The 24,448-nt window shown below is 42.3% G+C and overlaps 1 protein-coding gene across 1 annotated transcript in view; it reads left to right on the top strand.

Moving 5' to 3' along the window:
- Positions 1-24,448, top strand: part of CALCR (calcitonin receptor) — a 96,891-nt gene that overhangs the window by 22,161 nt on the left and 50,282 nt on the right. The window contains exons 4-6 of the mRNA XM_015420206.1: positions 8,511-8,623; positions 15,479-15,570; positions 17,911-18,037. Of these exons, the coding sequence (XP_015275692.1) occupies positions 8,511-8,623; positions 15,479-15,570; positions 17,911-18,037 (332 nt within the window). The remainder of the gene's footprint in view (positions 1-8,510; positions 8,624-15,478; positions 15,571-17,910; positions 18,038-24,448) is intronic.

Genomic DNA, 24,448 nt, shown 5'->3' with positions numbered 1-24,448 from the left:
ACAGTGCTTTCAGAGCAGCCTTCTGGGGAAAGGCAAGATGTGCACAGGGTGTTTGTTTTTAATGCTACTTTATGTTTTAATGATTTGAATTATGTACTTTTATATGGTTTTGTTGTGTTTCATTATATCATTACCTTCCATGGGTCCTGACTTGGCCAGGAGAGAGGCAAAATTTATAGATATTTTAAATAAATAGCTGTTTAGTGCCTTGACTTGAGTTGCAGCCACGCTTGCAGCCTTTCGCCCCCTCTCGGTTTTTCAAGCAGACCCCCCCCCCACTTATTAGCCCTTTTAAAAAGTAAAGGTTCCCTTGCTTGAAAGCCAGTCGAGTCCGACTCTAGGGTTGCGGTGCTCATCTCCGTTTCAAAGCCGAAGAGCCAGCGCTGTCCGAAGACATTTCTGTGGTCATGTGGCCGGCATGACTAAACACCAAGGCGCACGGAACGCTGTTACCTTCCCACCGAAGTGGTAGCTATTTATCTACTTGCAATTTCTTGCTTTCGAACTGCTAGGTTGGCAGGAGCTGGAACTAGAGACGGGAGCTCACTCCATCATGCAGCACACTCGGGTCTCGAACTGCTGAACTACTGACCTTCCACAGCCTGCAGTTCAGCGTTTTAACAACTTGAGCCACCGCAGCTCCTTTTAAATGTCTGTCAAAAGGGCTAATAAGAGCAAGGGGATGATTTTGAGTTGCAAAACCTCCTTCCCTCCTCATGATGCCCCAGTGGAGCAGTGTGGTGCTATAATTTGCCTTCAGAGAACTAAGGGGATCCATGATTTCCATCAGGTCTAGTTTGGCACACAGTCCACATCTTTCATTGCCTAGTCTGGGCTTAGAACCATAGCTTGGTTTTCCATGGAGGGTGGTGGAATGAAACAATCCCTCTGACACACACACACTGGGACAAATCTACCATCTTGTTGGTGATTAAATCTCCAAAAGCTATCTTCCAGCTACTTACTTATTAAAGCCCTACAGAACGGAGGGTTGTCAGTGTAAATGTCCTCTGATTAATGATTCTCGCTCATTGCCAATGAGTCAGTCTTGCTGAATAGAGTCTTGGGAAAAGAGACATACTGTTTGGATTTCATGATTCCTGCCACAATGATCCTCCAGCCCTGAATCACAGGATTCAGCTAAGCAGCTGAAGCAGTATACCTCTCCAGCTACTGTTGTTAATATTATGATTTCTTGGATATCAATGGAACGACATGTAAATTTTTCAGTACATTGTGTTCTATAGCAGAGTCAACTTTAATCTCTGTATAAGAGCTCTGATGCTTTCCAGCTTTAGATGATATCTGGCAGCAGATGCAATGGAGAAGATAGTAAGACAGCAGTCTAAGGTTATCTGCAGGTTCAATTGATGGGGAGCTAAGATAATATGTTCTTTTCTTTCTGATGTTGCTTGTGCACGTACTACAGTTGAACAGTGTAATTTTTCTGAAATTTAGTTTTTCCATGACAGTTTTATTTTGAACTGCTGAAGTGTACTTATTCCATGGGTTTCTATATAAAGTGAGTTCCTGATCATAGAGAGAAAAAACATGCCATCAGCTGCTGGCTCAGCATGATCACTTGCTTTTTTTCTTAAGGTGGGTGGAAAGGAGCAAAACACTTAAGAAAAATTAACATTAAAAACGTAAAACATTCAAGATGTTTACTTATTCATTTTCTATAGGCTGGAAAACTGGGTTAAAACAAATGAAATAAATTTCAATGGGGATAAATGTAAACTTCTGCATTTAGGTAGGAAAAATCAAATGCATAATTATAGGTTGGGGGTGACTTGTCTTGGCAGTAGTATGTGCAAAAAGGATCTAGGGGTCTTAGTAGACCACACACTGAACATGAGACAGCAGTGTGATGCGGTTGTTAAAAAAGCAAATGCGATTTTGGGCTGTATCAACAGAAGTATAGTGTACAGATCACGTGAAGTGATGGTACCACTTTATTCTGCTCTGGATAGACCTCACCTAGAGTATTGTGTTCAGTTTTGGGCACCACGATTTAAGAAAGGTATAGACAAGCTGGAATGTGTCCAGAGGAGGGCAACGAAGATGGTGAGGGGTCTGGACACCAAGTCCTATGAGGAAAGGTAGAAGGAGTTGGGTATGTTTAGCCTGGAGAGGAGACGACTGAGAGGTGATATGATAACCATCTTCAAGTACTTGAAGGGCTATCATGTATAGAGGATGGTACGGAGTTGTTTTCTGTTGCCCCAGAAGGTTGGACTAGAACTAACAGGTTGAAATTAAATCAGAAGAGTTTTCTGCTAAACATTAGGAAAAACTTCCTGGCAGTTAGAGCAGTTCCTCAGTGGAACAGGCTTCCTTGGGAGGTGGTGGGCTCTCCTTTGGAGGTTTTCAAACAGAGGCTTGATGGCCATCTGACAGCACTGCTGATTCTGTGAACTTAGGCAGATCATGAGAGGGAGGGCAGGAAGGGTTGCCTCAGTGCTTAGTTCTTGTGGTCCTTTCTTGTGGAGGGGGAGATATTTGTGAATTTCCGGCAGAGGGTTGGACTAGATGACCCTGGAGGAACCTTCCAACTCTATGATTCTATTATTTGAAAAAAAAATGTATGCTGCCTCTTCAGGAACCTGCCCAAGGCAGTTTACAGAATAAAGGGGTTAATAATGCTGTCCTAAGGAGAGTTAGGGACCCTTTCAAGTTCAATGGATGTAGGAGGGGGTACCTTGGGTTAAGATGCAGTGTAAATTCCTCTAAAGATATACGCGCTTGGGATGATGATGATGATGACGACGACGACGACGATGATGATGATATATCACTGCCAGATTATCAGTGTGTGAATCTGTAACATAGCATATTATTAATTCACATTGAAATGTGTGAGATCTGTAAGATGAGTAAAGTTATAAAGGATAGTGGGATTAGAACAGTGGTGCCCATTTTTTTCTTTCCCAACACATCATTTCTCCAAAGCAAAGAGCCAGTTCTGGATTTACCTTCCTTGAGTTCTGAGATGATCAGGAAATAAAAATCTAAAATCTAAAATATTAAAAATAGCTGTTCTCAAATCAGATACCCAGAGCCTGGAAACATTATTTGGTTTCTGTCAATAAATTTAAAAATTTTCATAAATAAATGAATAAATAAGACAAAGTATGTTGTAACCACTGTAATGAGTCCTGAGCAGGTGTGAATTAGAGGCCAGAAGAGCCAAGTAGATTGAAGTCATAGCATTCCAAATGAATGAAAGTATGGACTGGAAAAAGCCAGATTGTTTCATTTGTGAGGACAGAGTGAAGAAAAATAATGACAAAGCAATAGGTGGTGAAAACCAGGGAGGATTGTGAGGCACTCCAAAGGGATCTGTTGAGGATGGGCGAGTAGGCATCAACGTGGCAAATGGGGTTCAATGTGGCCAAGTGCAAGGTGATGCACATCAGAGCCAAAAATCCTAACTATAAATACACATTGATGGAGTCTGAACTGGCAGAGACTGACCAAGAGAGAGATCTTGGAACTGTAGTAGATAACTCTCTGAAAATTTGGAGACAGTGTGTGGCTGCAATAAAGAAGGCCAATGCTATGCTGGGGATTATTAGGAAGGGAACTGAAAACAGATCGGCCAATATAATAATGCCTCTATATAAATCAATGGTGCCACCTCATTTGGAATACTTATACGGTTCTGGTCACCACACCTCAAAAAGGATATTATAGCATTGGGAAAAGTGCAGAAAAGGGCAACTAGAATGATAAAAGGGTTGGAACACTTTCCCTATGAAGAAATGTTAAAGTACTTGGGGCTCTTTAGCTTGGAGAAATGACGGCTGAGGGGTGACATGATCAAGGTTTATAAGATTATGCATGGTATAAAGCAGGTAGAGAAAGAAGTACTTTTCTCCCTTTCTCACAATATAATAACTTGTGGGCACTCCATGAAATTGCTGAGTGGTCAGGTTAGAATGGATAAAAAGAAGTACTTCTTCACCCGAAGAATGATTAACACATGGAATTCACTGCCACAGGAGATGGTGGTGGCTACAAGCATGGACAGCTTCAAGAGGGAAGTAGATAAATATATGGAGCAGAGGTCCATCAGTAGCTATTAGCCACAAGGTATGGATAGGGACTCTGGGGCAGGTGATGCTCTGTATTCTTGGTGCTTGGGGGGGTCAACAGTGGGAGGGCTTCTAGTGTCCTGGCCCCACTGGTGGACCTCCTGATGGCACCTGGTATTTTTGGACTGGATGGGCCTTTGGCCTGATGCAACATTGGCTTCTCTTATGTTCTTATGTTCTTGCCCTCCTTCACCTTCCTCAGTGGAATGTAAAGTGACACGCAGAATGGCTGTTTCTGCTGCTGCTAGGTTTGCCAACTTCCAGGTTGAGCTGGAGTTCTCCTGGAATTACAACTTATCTCCAGAGTCTGGAAATCAGTTCTCCTGGAGAAAATAGCAGCTTTGAAGGACAGGCTCTGTGGTGTACCATAGAGCTTAGGAAAACAGAAATCTTTGCCCAGGCACTGCCCCCAAATCTCCAGGAATTTCCCACATCAAAATTGGCAACCCTAACTGCTGCAGCTGTGATGGGTGTGGCTCCAAGTTGATGGTGGCAATGGCTGGCCAGTCAATGGTTGGATGGATGATCTCTCTCCCCCCACCTTTGCCTTCCAGTGTGTTGGTGCTCCCTGGGAAATGTAGTCCCTATTCCTTCCTGAAATACAGCAATCTGCTGAAAATTACCTTAAAATGGATGTTTTCTCTCAAAAATACAGTTATGTACAAAATACATGTTCATGCTTTCCGTGAGCAGCCAGTCCTCTGAGCAACGCCCTTTTATCCTATATGACATGATAATGCAAGACTGCTGATAAATGCCTGCTCTAGGAATGTTTCTTTTTTAAAAAAACATTTTATTGGTGGAATATTATAACAAGATCAACATTAAAACAATATTTTCAACCCATATCCCTTTCTTTAACCCCCATCCCCTCTTCTGGCTTCCCGCAGTGGTCCCACCCCCTCCCCTTACTTCTCCTCTTCTTCTTCTTCTTCTTCTTTTTTATAACTCTTCTAAAAAGAAGAGGCTTTATTTTTTTTTTTCTAGAAAGAGGAAGGTATATAGTGGGATAAAGAAAAAGAGGTGGGTGATATATCATTAGTATGTTAATCTTTTAGTAATAATACATATATCTTCTTTTGGCTTCTTCTGTGAGCTGGCAGTCGTCTTTCATCTTAACCTGCAAATAAAGAAAAACTGTTAATGAATTAGTAGTGTCCTTTTGGTTTTTTGTTAGTAGAGTCTTTTCATGCGCAATCCGAACAAGTTCATGGTCTGGGCGGCCTCCCTTTCACTTCTCTCAAGTTGTATGATGGACCCTTTCCTGCTCCTTTATCTTCCGGGGTCCTGACTTCTCCCTCCGAACCGCTGTCTTTATCACTGTCCAAATCTTCCCATTCAGCGAGTGCTGCCTCCTCCGTGCTGGTGTGCCTCTTCAAAAAGTCTCGAGCTTTGAAAATGGAGTCAATCTTCTCTCTTTTATCCTTAAATTTGAAAGTCAGCCCTTCTGGAATCAACCAGCGATAGCTAATTTGATGTTTCTGCAAGAATAAGGTCAGTCCTTTGTATGCTTTCCTTTTCATTCGAATTTCAAATGGGACATCTTTCAAGATTCTAATTGTCTGCTCTTCGATCTTCATAGGCGTTGATGAAGATGCCTTTAATATTTGATCCCGAACTTTCTGCTTTGTAAACTGGACCACCACTTCTGCCGGCAGGTTATTTAACCTTGTAAAGTTGGAATAGGATCTGTAGACCAGATCCATTTCCTCGCTTATTTTTTCCGCTTCCCAGCCGGTGAGTGTTGCCAAAGCTTCCGCTAAAATACTTCGGAGATCTTCTTTTTCCAATTCTTTTACGCCCTGGAATCGGAGAGTCAAATTTGATTTTTCCATTTGAAGCATCAATAATTTTTTATCTTGCATATCTTGACGTTTTTCTATTTTATCCACCTTCTTCTTGACTTTTTGAGTTTCTGCTGTTGAGTCCAGGCATTTTTGCGCAATTTCCTCCATTTTCTTAGCTGTATCATTTAACTGGACCTGCTGGTTATTGAGAACACTTTCCATATTTGTCAGCGTTTGGTTGATCTGCTGCATTTGCTCCAGCAGAGGGCGCAGAAGATAACTCTCCAGTTGATTGACAGCTGGCTCTGGGAGGCGGGAGCCGGCGCCGGAAATCGCTTCTCCGCTTTATCACCCGGTGACGACCGGCGGCTCTGCTAGTCCCCATACGGGGCACTGCTGCGGCTAGGGCCATTGGGGCTGGGGGCGAGCCTCGATTTCTGACCATTCGGCCGGGAAAGAGGCACCACCCCTATGCGCCCCGGATCAGAACCCCTTCCTGGGGCTCCTTAGGGTCTCCGCTTGTGCAGATCCCCCCTCGGCCGCGTGTGGGCGAGACGACTTCGGGAGCGTCCCGAAGATGCATCCACCATTCGCGGAGTCCAGACCGGAAGCCCCTTACTTCTCCTCTTCTAATTCTCTCATCTTTACACATCAACAATTAAGATCGATTAGTAACCTTTTCTTTAACATATTTCTTATCTCTATCGAATATTTCGGAGTCCATCAATTATTTTTAATAATTATCAAAACAAAATAGATTATTCTTCACATCCCAATCTTTCTCCAGATATTCTTTAAAGTCCATCCAATCCGCCATAAACTCCTCTGGATCTTCAATTTCCTTGTCAATTTATCCATTTCAACTATAAAAAGTAACTTTTTGATCCATTCCCAGATTTTAGGCACTCTTTCTTGTTTCCAAGATTGAGCAAAAGTCATTCTGGCTGCTGTGCTCAAATACCACATCAGAGTTCTCTTGGTCATATTCACTTCTTCCATTTTAAGTCCCAACAGTAGTGCTTCTGGCTCTTTCTTAAAATTACACTTTAAAATTTTTTGCATCTCACTATGTATATCTGTCCAATATTTATTTGCTTTATCACAAGTCCACCATGCTCTGGGAATGTTTCAATGAGCATACAGAAGACTCGTGAGAATAAAGTAGCAGTCTCTGTGCATATATCGCATGCATTATGTATTAATTTCCAATTACATATTATGATTTTAATTTCCTAAATTCCATTATGCAGAGATATTTCTTTATAACTACAAGTAGATTTTATCTCCCTATATTGTGGGAGAGATTGACTACAATCCAAATTTGGCTGCAGCACTTTCCTGGAAATAAGACCCATTGACTAAAATGAGGTTATTGATGAGGTTCAAACATTTTGCCATGAGTTGCACTGTTATCCTGGCACAAAACAGCTATGGGGACGTGTTATTTGCCCCATTGGGGGCGCTTTACATATATCCTATCAGTACACATACAGTTCTCCCATAGGGCAAATAAAATTCCCTGGGTCCTTTTTGGGTCCGGGAAATAACAAGGGGGAAAGCTGAAGCCCCTCCTTCCTTCCAGTTTGAATCAGGGCCAGGGATACTTGGGAACTTACTTCCCAGAATGTGCTGTTGATCTGTGAGAGGGTCAGAGTTGGGTCAGGGAAACCCGAAAGCGATTGTGGCAAAATGTATTGTCTGTTTGGGGCCTGAGCAGATCTGTGTAGAATTGCACCCATTGTTTTTGCGTTCCCTCTCTCAGTTCCCAGTTTCTGTCATAAAAATATGTGGCATGCCATGAGCTGTGGTTACAGACAGTAACACCACTAGATTCAAAAATAAGTAATTGGTGGGTAGGTAGGAATGGATACTGCCTGCAGCCCAGTCATGGGAGCAGCTGCACCAATGCAGTAATTCATAGAAGCAGGCTGAGGTCACCCTCTTCTCCTAGGAAAAACTTGATGGCAATGGAAAAGCCAGACTGACCAGCTGTCGGCAAGGTACCACCCTCTCTCCAGCTTGCTAGCCAAGTCCTGCTCCAGTTAACAGTTGGCTTGAGATTTCACAAGCAAGGAAGACAACATGGTCCCTGTCATCAGCTAACCAAAAGCCACTGGGTAGCCATGACCAACCTATCCTGCTATCTTTACAGATGACATTATTCCAATCCCAGAGGCTCAGAAAGTATAGCGGTCCAAACAGAATGGTACCAGGATGTAGTTTTTAGCATTTATCCAGATGAGCATTTGTGTGATCCAGATGAGCATTCTGTGGGTGCAGTCTGGGTTTCCCTCCTTCTGTGGTGGTCTAAATTGCCCCCCAAAATTCAAAGGCATTTCAGGATGCCACTTGAGAGGGAAGATGGGAGATTCACACACTGCAGAAGGAGGTCCTTGTGCCCATGGAAACAGGTATCTGGATCCAGCTTATCATAATGTATTTGGCCGTGTTTTGTTATTTTACTCCAGCTAAGTGAAGATGAGTGCTGTGGTATTTGATTGCCTGTTTTCGCTGAGATAATGAATGAGAGTGAAATGCCATCTATAATTAATTAGATGTTTAAAAACTAAGTATATAAACTTAGCCCTCTAAATGAATTACGCCCTTTGCCTTTTTAAATTCACAGAGACAGCCTCGAAGACCTGTGATGAGAATGGAAACTGGTACCGGCATCCTGAAAACAACCGAACTTGGTCTGATTACACACGGTGCAATTCCTTCACAAATGAAAAACGGAAGGTAGGCTATTAAAATATCGGTGTGACTCTGGCTGCTGCTCAGATTTTACACATTTTCTAGGTATTGTTATCAGGGAGGTGGCAGCTTCTCCCTCTCCCTTCTCCCCTTCCACCAGTATTTCAGATCCCATGTGAATTTACCTCAAGAGCACCTATGGCAAAACTCATGCATTCTAAACAACAAATGGCTATACTTTAAAAACTGAATGAGTTTATCTGGTAAGTGGACATGCCAAAGATACAAATCTCTTTGCTTCAGAAGAGAGAGAGTGGGGGCTTTTACTGATATTACTAGGTAGAAAAGAGACAGAAATCAGATCCCCCCCATGTAGCAGTAATTGGAGCTGCAGGGCGGCCATTTTCCTCCAGTGAGTACTACACTATGAGTGAGGGGAAACAGAGGGTGTCTTACGCAGAGAAGGAGACATGGAGACTTCCACCTCAGCCCTGAACAGGTACGCAGCTTCTGAGTGGGTAGAAATGATTTTAAAAGACTCAGTTTTCCCACAATTCAGATATTGTTTTAATGTGCAGCTGTATACATACAATGGGAATTGGTTTTGCACTATTAGGCATATGAGGCTCCATGAGGATGAATGTTGTTTCTTAAAAATAAACGAAAGAGAAAAAGGGATAAACAGAAATAGAAGCTCGCTTTCTTTGTCATCCTTCCTCTCTCCTTCCTTCCCTCTTTCTTCCTCTGTCATTTTCCCTTCTCTTTTTCATTCTTCACTTCCAGTTAGAAAAAAGGGTATCAGTGATACAGTAGAAGTAACTGAACCAAAAAAACCCTGTATGACCTCTGATTTAATGTTTGCTGACACTGTTGGACAATGTTTTGTCTTAGGATCCTGTAAGGTCTGGCTTCAGTGGGTTGCTGACAGGACCAAAGATTTTAGCCATGTAATTCTGCACAAGTTAAAGGGTTGCCAACTCTGGCGTAGGAAGATCCTGAAGATTTAGGGACAGTACCTTCTGAGTTTGGAAGGGAAGCAAGCTCAGCAAGGATGTGATGCCATAATGCACAGATAGAGAATAGGAGGGACTTGGCTTGACAGCAGCACATGTGAAAGGGATCTAGGTGTTCTGGTTGATCACAAGCTAAACATGAGCCTACAGTGTGATGTGACTGCGATGAAAGCTAATGCAATCTTAGGATGCATTAACAGAAGCATTGTGTCCAGATCACGGGAGGTGGTAGTTCCGGTCTATTCTGCTGTGGTCAGGCTTCACTTGGAGTACTGTGTCCAGTTTTAGGCACCACATTTTAGGAAGGATGTTGACAAGCTGGAGCATGTCCAGAAGAGGGCAACCAGGATGGTGAGAGGGCTGGAATCCAAGTCTTATGAGGAAAGGCTGAAAGAGTTGGGTATGTTTAGCCTGGGAAAGAGAAGGCTTAGAGGGGACATGATTGCAGTCTTCAAGTATTTGAAGGGCTGTCATGTAGAAGATGGAGCGGATCTATTCTCTCTTGCTCCAGATTGCAAGACTAGATCTAATGGGTGGAAATTACAAGGGAGTCGATACTGGCTAAATATCAGGAGAAACTTCCTAACTGTAAGAGTGGTAGATCAGTGGAACAGACTGCCTCGGGAGGTGGTGGATGCTCCTTTGCTGGATGTTTTCAAGCGGAGGCTGGACGACCATCTTTCGGGTATGTTGTAGGGCTATCTTTCAGCTATGCTCCTGCAGAGTGCAGGGGATTGGACTAGATGACCTGCAAGGTCCCTTCCAACTCTAATATTCTATGATTCTATGATAAAGTCCACTCTGCCATTTCCTCCAGGGGAACTGATCTCTGTAGTCTGGAGATGAGGTATATTTTCTGGATGCTGCACAAGTGAACCCCATAATTAGTAAGCACTCGCCACTTACATTGGCTACAGATCTCTGATGCGCAAAGCCTGCATGGGTGCTTTATGTGGGTTGTAGCCCAATTTAAATAAAGTCACATGGGTAAGATCTCTTGCCTCACTAGCATTTTGTTTTAATCAGGCCTTAAAAGAAATCTGGGATACCTAGAAGAAGTGAGGGTTGCTGTTACAGCAGTAGTCTCTCTGGTGTCTCTCAGACCAACAGAAGCGTTCCTAAAAGGGATCTCCTTGCATAGTATATGTGTACTCATCCTGTCGGGTAGTCCGGCTGCAGACTCAAGCTGTGACGGCTTGTGCTGCACCCACAGTAGCACCCAGTACATGGGATAGAGATAGCCAGGACTGACTGCATTGAAGATCACTGCTGACCACTCCTCCTGCCTCTTTTCCTTACTTGTATGTTCCAACAGAGTGGCCCAGCCTATACAGAAAATGCATCAACATTTGGAGAAAGCAACTTAGTCCATACATGTTTGCAGAAACCTTTTCTTTATTTGTTCTTACAGCTGCCCATTCCATCATAGTTTGGCCAATACAAGTGACCTTTGCGGCTTCTGTTGCACTGCTGCAAATGTCACTTAGCAGTAGATCGTGTCAGAGTAGTGGGCTTTGTTCCCCATTAAAGGATGTGACCTGAAGTAGCTTTGCTGCAAGTAATCAAGCTATGTACATCCCGTTATCGGAGATGGGGAATATTCAGACAAGAAACAAATTTAGTCAAGGAAAAGAGGAGCTTGCTGGCATTTGCCAGCTGGTGCTTCTATTTAAAGGGTTAGGAGAGCATTCTTGCTGAAGCTCCGTAGCGGGGAGCCTGAACCCCTAGCAAATAACCCTTAGCAGCCAAAAAAGAGCATTTTGAAAAGCTTTGAAATGGCACAGCTGCTAAACACAAGTGGAGCCAAATTTCTGTGTTCTAAATAGTAATTGGGTCGCCAATTATAAGTGGCATCTGTGTTTGTGTGTGGTTGTTTTTTAAAGGTAATTTTAATCAAGAGTTCTAAACTGGCTTCTGTGGTTTGTTTGTTTGCTTTTTCCCTTGGCACATGTGCATTCTTGTACTGCCACTTGGGTATTCCGGTGAGAGAACACAATATGTTGCCTGGCAACAGTGTGATGCTTCTTTCCTTCTATGTACGTTGTGTGTCACTACAATGGCCACTCCTGGGCTCTACATTTACCAAAATGAATTTCTTCATGGATGAGAAGGAGGTAGCTGCAGCAGCTCTAATGGCTGTACAATTACATTCATAGAAATTTCAAGCTATTTGTAGCAATCAGGACAGTTCCATTGGTATAGGGGACTAAATAATCAGCTGCTGAGAATGTGACAGCAGTGGCCCCCAGCATCTGCTGTCTAGTGTGATGAATGCACAGAAGCACAAAAACACATCCTATTTGGAATTGCAAATGGATTAATAATTTTGAGGCACAGGGGTATAACTCAAAATAAAAATGCCTGTTCAGAGCAGATGAAATTTGTAATAAATGCTTATTATTTCAAACTTGGCTGCACCACTGTTCATGATGGGGAGAGGCTATGGCTCAGGGGTAGAGTATCTGCTTGGCATGCAGAAGGTCACAGGTTCAATCCCCAGCATCTCCACTTAAAAGGATAAGATAACAGGGTGATGTGAAAGACCTCAGCCTCTGAGGCACCCTGCAGAGCCACTGCCAGTCAGAGTAGACAATACTGGCCCTGAGAGACCAGTGCTCTAGTTAAGTATAAGACAGCTTTGTGTCTTCCAGTGGCTTTTAATGTTTCCACTAAACCTGTGACTTCCTTCTGCAAGAACAAATAATAATTTCAAAGTCATTCAAGTGAACATCTGTGCAGGTTTCATTGATCCAGATAGCCAGTGGAGGGAAGCATGCCACCTATTAAGCATTAGAACAAAGTTTGAGGTCAATGGCACCTTTAAGACCAACAAAGTTTTATTCAGGGTATAAGCTTTTGTGTGCAAGCACACTTCTTGTACATGAAAGCTCACACCTTGAATAAAACTTTGCTGGTCTGAAAGGTGCTATTGACCTCAAACTTTGTTCTGCTGCTTCAGACCAACATGGCTACCCACCTGAACCTATTAAGCATGCCATTCATGGGCAGAAGTATGAATGCTATTTATCTTAAATGCAGAGGATAAAAGGCATAAATAATACTCAGCAGAGCATGGGTGTTGTTTGCATAGGTTCCAGGCATCTAAAAACAACTGCTGCTCATCGGGGGGGGGGGGAGCTTCATATACATCAAGATCTCTTTCTTTGAAAAGGAGTATTTGCCTTCTTCCTTTCATTTCTTCTGTGGTTTATTTGTTTTCTTTTAGCAAAAGAGTTTCAGATGTTTTCTTCCAACACCCACATGGTTACATAAAGAGTGAGCTGAATAATTAGGAATTTGCACGATGCTAATTGAGCTAGATTTATGTTATGAATCATTCAGTGCCAAACTACATGTAATGGTCACGGAGCCCTTCATTTAAGTACAGGTCTGTTCCAATGACATATAAATTTAAGTGGGCACATGATGAAAAGAAGTGAACCCACACAGGAGGAAAAGAAGTGAGCCCTCACTGTGGCCATGGTTTACCTCTACACAATCTGTCCTCCACTCACCCGGTATTTTTCTCCTCAGAAAGCTCTAGAAACAAGTTTGGCTAGGAGCATATCATGTGGGAGAAGAAGGTACAGTGAAGTATGTGGTTGGAACTGGGAGGGTCCAACTCTCCTCACCTGCCTCTCCCCTCCACTTGCTCTAAAAATTGTACTTCCACCCCAGTTATTGTTTAGCTTTTTAAATACTTATACAGGAGTGGTCTTAGTCATGCTGGGGGGCATCATCTGTGACCCCAGGGAGGGGAAAAAAGAAGAAAAACAGTATGTTCTGATCATTGCTACTTGTACCTGTCCTATCCAGAGGGCAGGCTGCCTGCTCACAGTGACAGCCACTTGCGCCCACCCTGTCCGGGACTCAGGCAGCTGGCTCAGCAGCAGCCACATGTGCCTGTTTCATTTGGGATTCCAGCAACTAGCTTCCAGCAATGGGTCTCACCCGCCTCACCCAAGATGAGGGTCATCACTTGCTTGGCCCTGTCAGGTGGGCCCCAGTGGGCCATGGCAGTGATTCTGGTCTTCTGGCCAAGACCCTATAATCACTAAGAGCACCACTGTAACTATAACCTGCCTTTGCCTTGCAGATGAAGGCATCTTACCTTTTCAAGATTAAAAGCATGCTAAAAGTAAACCCTTTGCTCTCCAAGAAATGCCAAGAAATAAAGACCATTAAAAAAGGCAGCTTAAAGCCCATCCAAAAAAGGCCTAAAGTCTAAATATGATTCTCCCTGCAGCCCCTCACAGAGTTTGTTCCACAAGGTGGGGACTACTATAAAGAAGGACCGTGCTCCAGTAGATACCAAGTTGTCTATCTTGGTGGTGGAAAGTAACGTCAGTTCACAGCTGACTTATGGCAACCCCGTAGGGTTTTTGAGGCAAGAGATGTTTAGAGGTGATTTGCCATTGCCTGCCTCCGCGTCACGACCCTGGTGCTGCTTGGAGGTCTCCCGTCCAAATACTAGCTGACCCTGCTTAGCTATGAGTTCTGATGAGATTGGGCTATCCTGGGCTATCCAGATCAAGTAGCAATTAAAAGATGGCATATTAGGGCAGACTTAGCTTTAAACAAATGAGCTTCTCCCATCATGCTCACTGAAGTGGCATGTGGTAAATTTCTGAAGTGGTGTAACTGACCATACTGCTTCCAGTGTGGAATCATATTTCCAAATGCTTCCTTGCATGGAGCTTGGAGGGAATGCAGATGACACAAAGTTGTTCAGGGTGGAGAGAACCAGGGAGGATCTGTCAAGAATGGCGAGTGGGTGTCAACGTGGCAAATGGGATTCAATGTGGCCAAGTGCAAGGTGATGCACATCAGAGCCAAAAATCCTAATGATAAATACACATTGATAGGGTCCGAACTGGCGAAGACTGACCAAGAGAGAGATCTTGGAGTCAATGAAACTCAATGAAAATGTCGAGACAGTGTGCGACTGCAATAAAAAAAGGCCAATGCTATGCTGGGGATTATTAGGAAGGGAACTGAAAACAAAAAAGCCAGTATCATAATGCCCCTGTATAAATCAATGGTGCAACCTCATTTGGAGTACTGGGTACAGTTCTGGTTACCACACCTCAAAAAGGATATTATAGCATTGGGAAAAGTGCAGAAAAGGGCAACTAGAATGATAAAAGGGTTGGAACACTTTCCCTATGAAGAAATGTTAAAGCACTTGGGGTTCTTTAGCTTGGAGAAATGACGGCTGAGGGGTGACATAATTGAGGTTTATAAGATTATGCATGGGATAGAGCAGGTAGAGAAAGAAGTACTTTTCTCCCTTTTTCACAATACAATAACTTGTGGGCATTCAAGGAAATTGCTGAGCAGTCAGGTTAGCATGGATAAAAGTACTTCTTCATCCAAAGAGTGATTAACACATGGAATTCACTGCCACAGGAGGTGGTGGCAGCTACAAGCATGGATGGCTTCAAGAGGGAATTAGATAAGCATATGGAGCAGAAGTCCATCAGTGGCTATTAGCCACAAGGTATAGATAGAAACTCTCAGGCTGGGGCAAGTGAGGCTCTGTATTCTTGGTGCTTGGGGGGGGGGAAACAGTGGGAGGGCTTCTAGTGTCCTGGCCCCACTGGTGGACCTCCTGATGGCACCTGGTATTTTTGGCCACTGTGTGACAGAGTGTTGGACTAGATGGGCCATTGACCAGATCCAATATTGGCTTCTCTTATGTTTTTATGTTCATAACCCCACCTGAATCAGAGGATGCATCCAGACACTTTGGTGGGACCTTCATCTTCATCCAGTGCAGATACCCACGTGTTCTGCACAAAGATCTGCCTTGGTAGCTCAGGCAAGGTTATATTTACCTATTTCTGAAAAACCCCTGAATGTCTTGTGTTCTTTTTTTTAATTTCAGATGATAATGATACTGTATTATATGGCTATAGTAGGACATGCATTATCTATAACTTCCCTACTGATTTCCTTGGGGATTTTCTTCTACTTCAAGTAAGTGTTTTCTTCAAGCTTCTGATTTCTTCAGTGACTTGATTAAGATATCCATGGTTATGCTCAATAGTTTTCTCTGCACTGATCCCTGCCATGCAGTAATATATTAATTAGCTAAGATCCTGTGTGAAGTGGCCTAAAATAACCCTATCCAAGTGCCATTTGACTTATGCTGTGACTGGTTTTGCAATCTGTTTTATAAATCCTAATCATTTGCTCATTTACAGCCTGCCTTTCTTGTTGAAACTCAAGGCTGGTTACAAAATATAAGGAATGCAATTAAAAAGCCTAAAACATCCAATAAACAATGCAAACAAAAACCAGCTTGATATGACATACCATAAACAATGCAGAAAATGGAAATACAAAAGCTAAACACAATGCAATAAGAGCAGGATTATACATAAAATAAACAAAGGAATATACTACCATTCCCTTAAAAAAGCGCCTTCCTGAACTGTTTCATCCTACCGCAGTGCTAATCCCTACATGAAAATGCCCTTTTGAACAGTTCTGTATTACAGAAACTGCATGATGATAGAAGTGTGGTAGTCTTCCTGACCTTCTCATGCAAGCTATTCCACAAGGTGGAAGCTGCAACAGAGAATGCACATGTACAGGCAGCTGTCAATCTTATTCATTTGCAAGGTGGCACCTTCAAAAGGCTTTGCTCTGATAAGTGAAGCTGTTGTGGCAGAGCAGAGCAGGAGAGGTGGGCATGAAGATACGTGGATTCAAAGCCATGAAGGGCTTTGCAAGTGACAACCCATACCTTGAAACGAAACTAGTAACTGATTGGCAACCAACGAAGTGTCTGCAGAATGTTTGCAAGGTGTATACTCTGCCCAGCTCCCAATAGTAAACAAGCTTGAACATTTGAGTTGCCATCAAAGGCACATCCATGTAGAGTGCATTCAATAGTCTAGCCTCAAGGTTGCTGTGGCATGGATCCATCTGCACTCTCTTCTGCCAGAGAAACATCTCTCTGTGCTTCCAGTTCACAGTACTTTATGCATTCGTGAAGGAACAGAATCCCCTTGTGCAAAGTTGATTCTTATGCTGGACATTTTGTTTGTTTATTTACTTCATTTGTTTACTCATTTATAAATTGGATGTATGAAAAGGGTCAGTTTTAAGAAAAAAACACTTTATGTTATGTTGCATGGGGTTTTCACATCCTTCCACGTTAGGTTAAGAACGACACCGCTTGTACTGACACGGTGGCTATCCTGGCTTGCCGTGTGGCTTTGTCTGCAAAGCAAGCATGGAAGCATTGGGTCTCCACACACTAGATACTGAATCAGAACAACCAGAGTTAAGGAGGAACCATGCCTGTAGTCCTGAGAATATGCAGCACCAAGACAATTATATAATGCTACAAAAATTGTGATTAGTTCTAGTAGAAAATTGGCTCCAAAATGTGGAAATCATGAAAAATATGCCATTTACTTGATAATTTGGGCCATAATTAAACAGGAAGCAGTCTCTTGCTGTACCATCCAAGGAGGAATCAAAACCATGCATAATGTGGATCCAAGTATCCTCCTGACATCTAAGGAAGTTCCAGGTCAAGGTTCTTCAACTCTGCTGATTACCCATTCTTACCACATTGTATCATTTTCATTCCAATGTTCCAAGGGACATGCCCTCACAGAATAGTAATTCCGCAGTTCATCATTTGTATTCGTTTTAGGAGCTGCGGTGGCTCAAGTGGTTAAGACGCTGAACTGCAGGCTGTGGAAGGTCAGTAGTTCAGCAGTTCAAGACCCGGGTACCGCAAGACGGGGTGAGCTCCTGTCTCTAGTTCCAGCTCCTGCCAACCTAGCAGTTCGAAAGCAAGAAATTGCAAGTAGATAAATAGGTACCACTTCGGTGGGAAGGTAACAGCGTTCCGTGCGCCTTGGTGTTTAGTCATGCCGGCCACATGACCACGGAAACGTCTTCGGACAGCGCTGGCTCTTCGGCTTTGAAACGGAGATGAGCACCGCAACCCTAGAGTCGGATTCGACTGGCTTTCGAGCAAGGGAACCTTTACCTTTACCTTTACATTCTCACTTACTGTCGAGTAATTTTTGGGCCCATTATGTCCAAGTTTCAGAATGTGGACTATGAGGTCTTTACAATGTGATGTGGAAAACATGCAGTTTTAAACAGGTGTAAAAAAACAAAGACAAAAGAAGCAACCCTTTGTTAGCTCCCAGGGCTTCAGTGCCAGCCATGTGTTTTGCAGCTGCCTGTTGCCAGTTCGCATTCTTCAAAGACCATTGCCAGCATGTGCTTGTAACAGAGTGACATCAGAATCAAAACATTAATTTACAATTTGTGGTGCTTCATTTTCAGGAGCCTCAGCTGTCAGAGGATAACACTGCACAAGAATTTGTTTTTTTCTTACGTTCTCAACTCTGTGTTTACACTCGCCTACCTCATCGCTGTCGTGTCTGAACCAGGCCTGGTAAAAAAAGATCCAGTAAGTACTGCACTGTTTCCCCTGGCTTTATTGAAGGGAGGAGCTGTTGTGGATGGAACAGTTGGAACTGGAATTAGACAGCTAAGGCAACACATTTCTTTCGGCTAAAAAAAACTCCATACAAAATATTAGATCGTAGGAGAGTATTTGGAGCAGAACTATACATTAGGAAAGGTGGGTTGGATCCAGCTAGCCTTTCCATATGTGAAAAAGGAAGAGGAGGTGTCCCCTTTGACAACCAAAAAGGAGCGTAGAACCTTCATGCAGAAAAGCCATGTGTGGCTGAGGCTGTGATAAAGAGGGGAGTTGGGTGAGATTGAGCAAACAGCCATCTGGATCCCACTCAATGTGCCATCCCAAACAGCAGTCCCAAGTCAGGTTCGCGCCTTTTCTACTGTTGGCACTACTGACTGCTGAGCTGACATTAGATATAATAAACATACAAAATTTATTAAGGTGTACACATTTTAAAAAGCTTAAAACTCATTTAAAATATTCACAATCAGACCTAAAAAACTTCTCAACATTCATACATAGATGGGTTAGTGCTGTGCAACTGAACCAAACGCGTTTCGGCCCCAAAGGGCCTTCCTCAGTGGTCACAATCCAAAATACAAAGTTGACATACAGTCCAAAAAATATTTACATAAGATGTTAAATATATATGCAGTATAAGTCCAGATGTTATGTCCTTATATATTTATATGTATATTGTTGTTCTATAGGATAGGCCTCAGGTATGGCCAATTAAAGTCCACTAATAATTCCAAATCTGGTAGCATAAACTTGCGTGAGTTGACTTTTTTCCCCAAACCCCCCCCCCTTTTTTTCTTCTCCCCTTTTTTTCTTCCTCCCTCCTTTCTTTTTGTTCGTGTCACTACTGACTGCTGTCCATCTGCTGTGGATTCCACAACAGTGTTCTGACTGCCCCAGGTAACAGAGTTGCTTTCTCACACAGCTCCAGCTACTTTGTCGGCGATAGTATCCTTCAGGGGTCGTTTCGTAGAAAAAGAGCTAGGGGAACTCATTAACATAACTCATTAACATATGCCACACCCCCTGACATCACCGGAAGTGTGTCATAAGGCCACACACCCCACCCCCAACGGTCCCGGCTGCCACTGCCGGCATTGCAGCTCCACTGCCGAGCCCCATGAGTGGCCCAGCAGTGGACCTGCAAGGCCTGCAGGAGTGCAAGGAAGCCCCGCGAAGGCCCTCCCTGGCCCCAGGCAGGCAGGGGTGGGGAGAGGCAGGGAGGAAGCAATTTACCTTCCCTCTTCTCCTGCCTCCTCCTGGCTGAATGAGGGCCGGAAGCAGGGCAGCCGGAAGCAGGGGGCGGGGCTTCATCGTGTGCCCCCCGTACCTCACCTGGGGGAACTGTGAGCCCCCGCGATCTTCCCCAAAATGACCTCTGGTATCCTTGCACTTGCTGTCTGAGAGATGACACCAAGCTGCCAACTGAAGAACTGGCAGCTTCTCCTCCACACTATCTGGGCCTTTTGTAGAGTACTCACTTGCTGTTGCAGTTTGCAGTTCAAGTTCAGTTATTTTGAGTTATGACCTGAGTGAGGCTGGCTAAATTAGGGGGTGTCCTTCGTAAATTCCTCTTAGAAGACATTCAGAGCTCAGTGACTTATGCTGTGGCAAAATTTTGTTGCTTAGCTATTAGGAAACGTAAACTTATTTTAGCTGAAAAAATTGTATGATTCTTTTATTAACACTGTTTTACTTTACTAATGTTATTAACTCTCTCCTGTTAATGTTTTTATATTATTCCCATGTTATTACTGTTTTAATCCCTTTTACACCAGAATTGTACTGTTTTACTGGCTCCTGCCACAATAAATTAGATTGAAATTGAAATTGACTGTTCCATCTGGCTGAACACCCCTCAACACCTTTATGAACTGTGTTTACGTACCTGAAAATTGTTAGCATGTGCCACCCTTCTGTTTTTTCTTTACTTAGACTAAATATATCCTGTTGCTTGGGCCTCTCTTTGTATAATTTGTTTTCCAAAATCTTAGTCTCTTTTCTGAATAGTTTCTGACTCACCAGCATTCCCATTGCATTGCAGTGTCCAGAATTTAAGAGTATTCTAAAGGAGATCATACAAGGGCTTTAAACATGGTAAATGCTAGCAACATCTTGGAAATGGTGCTGATAAGTAATGTCATAATAGATAGATTGATCTGGGAGATGAGAATTTGGATTCTGAAACAGATTTAAAGAACTCTCTAATCCTTGCTTAACTTGGTGGCTGAATACTATAAGTGGCCAGTTTGTCAGCCTTGTTAAGAATACAAAGGGCGAAGACTTCCGGGGGCGGGACCAAGGGTAATGGCTGCCTAAGCCTTTGGCTCCGCCGAACCCGACCTCCTTTCAACCCCAAAAAACACGATCTACAGTGACGAAACATCATAAAATATATGGAGAAAGACGCCGCAAAACACAAACAATCCTCAGTGAAAAAGTTAAAGAAAGACAAAAACAGATCAGAATCTCCCTCAAATAATACAAAACCGGGCCCGGCAGATCGGCTCCCTGACAAAATGGCGACTGCCATCTCTGAGGCGGACAAAATCACGCCAATAACAACGGCTGATTTGAAAGAAGCCTTATCAACCATGGAACAATCCTTTTTCTCACATGTCAATACTATGTTTAAACCGCTATATGAACGTCTGGAAACCAATGAAAAAAGTATCAAAGAAACCCAGCAATCTGCGGAACTGGCGATACAAAATAGCATATCTAATCTTACAAACATAAGGCAAATGCAGCAAGCTGAGGAAATCCTGGCAGAAAAAACTATGAAGCTGGACTTAACGATACGTCAGAACAATTTAAAATTGAGAGGACTAGGAGAAGACGTGGAAAAAACAGGCGATCTAGCGTTCCACCTCTCTACATGGCTGGCACAAGTGGTCGGCACAGAGGGAGATCAATCTCCTATGATAACAAAAGCTTACCGTCTAGGTCCAACAACGCTGCTGAAAACGAGACCTTCTAGGGACATTATGATAACCCTCATGGACAGCAGATTTCGAAGAAAGATTCTGTCACATGCACGGAGAAACGGCCATATAGAATATCATAACCAGAAAATAGAAGTTTACCCGGACCTTCCCCGTGAGGCTCTACAGAAGCGGAGAGAGCTAAAACAGATTACAAGCAGCCTACGTGAAGCGGACTTTAAATATACTTGGATAACTCCGCTTGTGCTACAGTTCACATTTCGAGGGAAATCGCATAAAATATCTGATAAGGAAGAAGGAGCAAAACTGTTAGATCGTCTGAACATCGGCCCTACCATGGATTTCGCTAATCAAACGAATAAAAGACGGCACTCCATTACTTCGCCCTCAACATCTGATGCAGATGACACCGAGAACTAAATTTTTTGCAGCAAGAACTCTCATGATTGATATTGCAGCCAGATGATACCACTGAACATCACAATATTGAATCCTCAAATACTCCTTAGTCTAAGTATTGTCTTGTTTTTGCACTAAACAAGATCTAGTAATATGTTATAGGCAGTTATCTTTCATTGTTATTAAATGTTTCTCTTATAAGGTGACATGGTTTTGACTATGCAGAGGTACTGTAAAATGAAAGGAAAATCTCTGAGAAGAATTATCCTGTAACTTTTTGGTACGCAGACGTGTTATGAAACTCACATAGAAGTTATTCACACATGATATTTTGCAATGTTGCTGTTTTTAAAATGTTAATGAATTATCTTTAAATAGGGGTTGGGGGGGAGGGGGAGGGGGGATCTTGATTGTTATTGTAAAGTTTTCTCGTGTTGTAGTCTTTACTCTGGAAAACTTGCTGGGGTTTAAGAGGGAGAACAAGGAGTACCCCAGCCTTCCACCCACACTCTTAGAAGGGTGGAAGCCCAGAGAGAGGCTACTTTTAGAGAATTTACACTTTCTGTACACCTATCGTAGCTTAAAACAGGGTATTTTAAATTGCACTCTCACACCTGGAGTCAGGAACTTACTCAAGAAATATTAACACAACTAACAAATAGGCGATCTTGTAAAATAATCACTAACCACTAACACACCTTGAAATATAAAAAATTCATAATATTAATATAAATATTATATACACTCATCAAATCTTAATTGTACAGTTTATTATCTTGACGTACCCAATCTTAAACCATTTGATTAAATCTTTCTTATATCAATACATTACGGACATTAGCTTTTGGACATCAATTGTACTTTGGTATTTGTAGCATATATAGTATTTTTGACTGAACTTATTCAACCTTAATCAAATTATAAGCTATTTGGATCAATTGGAAATAATCAATTTTACTAATTTTTATCATACCATAATTAATTGAAATACTGAGCTGACTATTTTAAATTCACTAAGTAATTACTTATTTTTGATTTCTCTTCTACTCCAAAAGAAATACTTTCTACAAATAGAGCTTTTGTATTGCTCTTTCATCTTCCTTCAGAAGTCTAATACAGATTCCATTCCACGGCCCGCTTTAAGAACCTACTTTTGACGTGTAATACTGCAGGTAAGAGATCCATCTTGCACTGAATCATCAAAACATGGCCAATTACATCAAAATCATCTCAAACAATGTTAAGGGCTTAAACCACCCAATCAAAAGACGTAGGGTCCTCTCTACCCTGATGAAACAAAAACCTGATGTCATTCTTTTACAGGAAACACACCTTAAAAAATCAGAAAACATAGTCTTTAAGACCCCAAAACTTCCAATACAGATTCTAGCGCCAGGTAGTTCGAATTCAAGAGGCGTAGCGATCTTACTTTCAAAGAATCTACGCTTTACACTAGATCAATCTTTAGTTGACCCAAATGGTAGATACCTGTTCATAAAGGGGAATCTTGAAAACAGAAAGATGACCATTGCCACAATCTATGTACCCAATGAGGGTCAACTGCAATTTATAGAAACCACACTAGCTTTGTTAAACAATTTTGCGGAAGGAGACACTGTGTTAGGAGGTGATTTTAACTACATTATCGATAGATATCTTGATAAATCTCGCCACGCCCCTTCTCAAAATATTCCAAGAATCAGGTACACGAAACTTGATACCATAATAAAAACCAATGATCTCACGGATGTCTGGAGGCTAAAACATCCTGGCGAAAGGGACTACACCTTTTTCTCTGCAAGACATAAGGTACACACCAGAATAGATCTGATTCTGCTATCCACATCTTTGCTTAGGCAAGTAGAAAACACAACAATAGAACCCCATAGATGGTCAGATCATGACTGGCTCTCATGCACTATAAAATCATATGAAGAACAACACATACACAGACAATGGTTCTTAAATGTATCTTTATTAGATAACCAATTATTCACGGAACACATAGAGAATGATATTAAAAACTATCTGAAGAATAATGTAACGCAGGATGTCTCTCCATGTGTTATCTGGGATGCCCTGAAACCAGTGCTTCGCGGCTCCATAATCTCGAAAGCTTCTCACCTTAAAAGACAGAGAGAACAATTAGAATTGGACACCTTAACCAGTATTAAAACACTAGACCAACAACATAAAAGAACGGGATCCTCTCTCATTCTTAAAAAAATAGAGTCAGAACGGAAAAAATTAGAACTATTAGAGACCTCCAAAATCAAAAAAAGACTGCTCTTTACAAAGCAAAAATATTGGATAAAATCCCCGCGTAGCCTAAAATTATTAGCACACAGAGTGAAAGAGCAGGCAAAAACTAAATATATTCCAGCAATCAAAAATGCAAGGGGTGAAATAGAAACTCAAACATCAAAGATCTTAAAGAGATTTCAGGAATATTATTCTGAACTTTATTCACAAGCCGCTATAGACCAAGACGCTTTCAAAGCTGAATTTAGAAAATTCCCAATCCACACGACATTATCAAATGAGGATAAAAATTTTCTGGATGCCCCCATAACAGAACAAGAAGTAGTGGACACAATCAAAACACTTAAGACCGGCAAGACACCAGGCCCTGATGGATTCCCCTCAGAATTCTATAAAAAATTTCGGCCTCTCATAATAAAACAAATGACTTTAGCGTTTAACCATATCCTTGACACAGGTTCTATCCCCACTTCTTGGGACCAAGCAATAACAGTACTTATACCTAAAAAAGGCAAAGACCTGTTACAAACCAAATCATATAGGCCGATATCACTTCTCAACCAGGACCAAAAAATATTCACTTCAATATTAGCCAAGAGGATCAATACTTTCATATCAAAATACATACACAATGATCAAGTTGGGTTTATACCCAATAGGGATTTATCAGATAACACCCTGAGAACACTACAGTTAACGCAACACTGCCTTAAATCTAAAAACCCAGTAGCCTTTCTCACTCTTGACATTGAGAAGGCCTTTGATACAGTTT

The sequence above is a fragment of the Gekko japonicus genome, unplaced genomic scaffold (assembly GCF_001447785.1).
Source record: "Gekko japonicus isolate JY-2015 unplaced genomic scaffold, Gekko_japonicus_V1.1 scaffold154, whole genome shotgun sequence".
NCBI lineage: Eukaryota > Metazoa > Chordata > Lepidosauria > Squamata > Gekkonidae > Gekko > Gekko japonicus.
The sequence above is the reverse complement of the archived record's forward strand: the minus strand, read 5'-3'. Positions and strand labels throughout refer to the sequence as shown.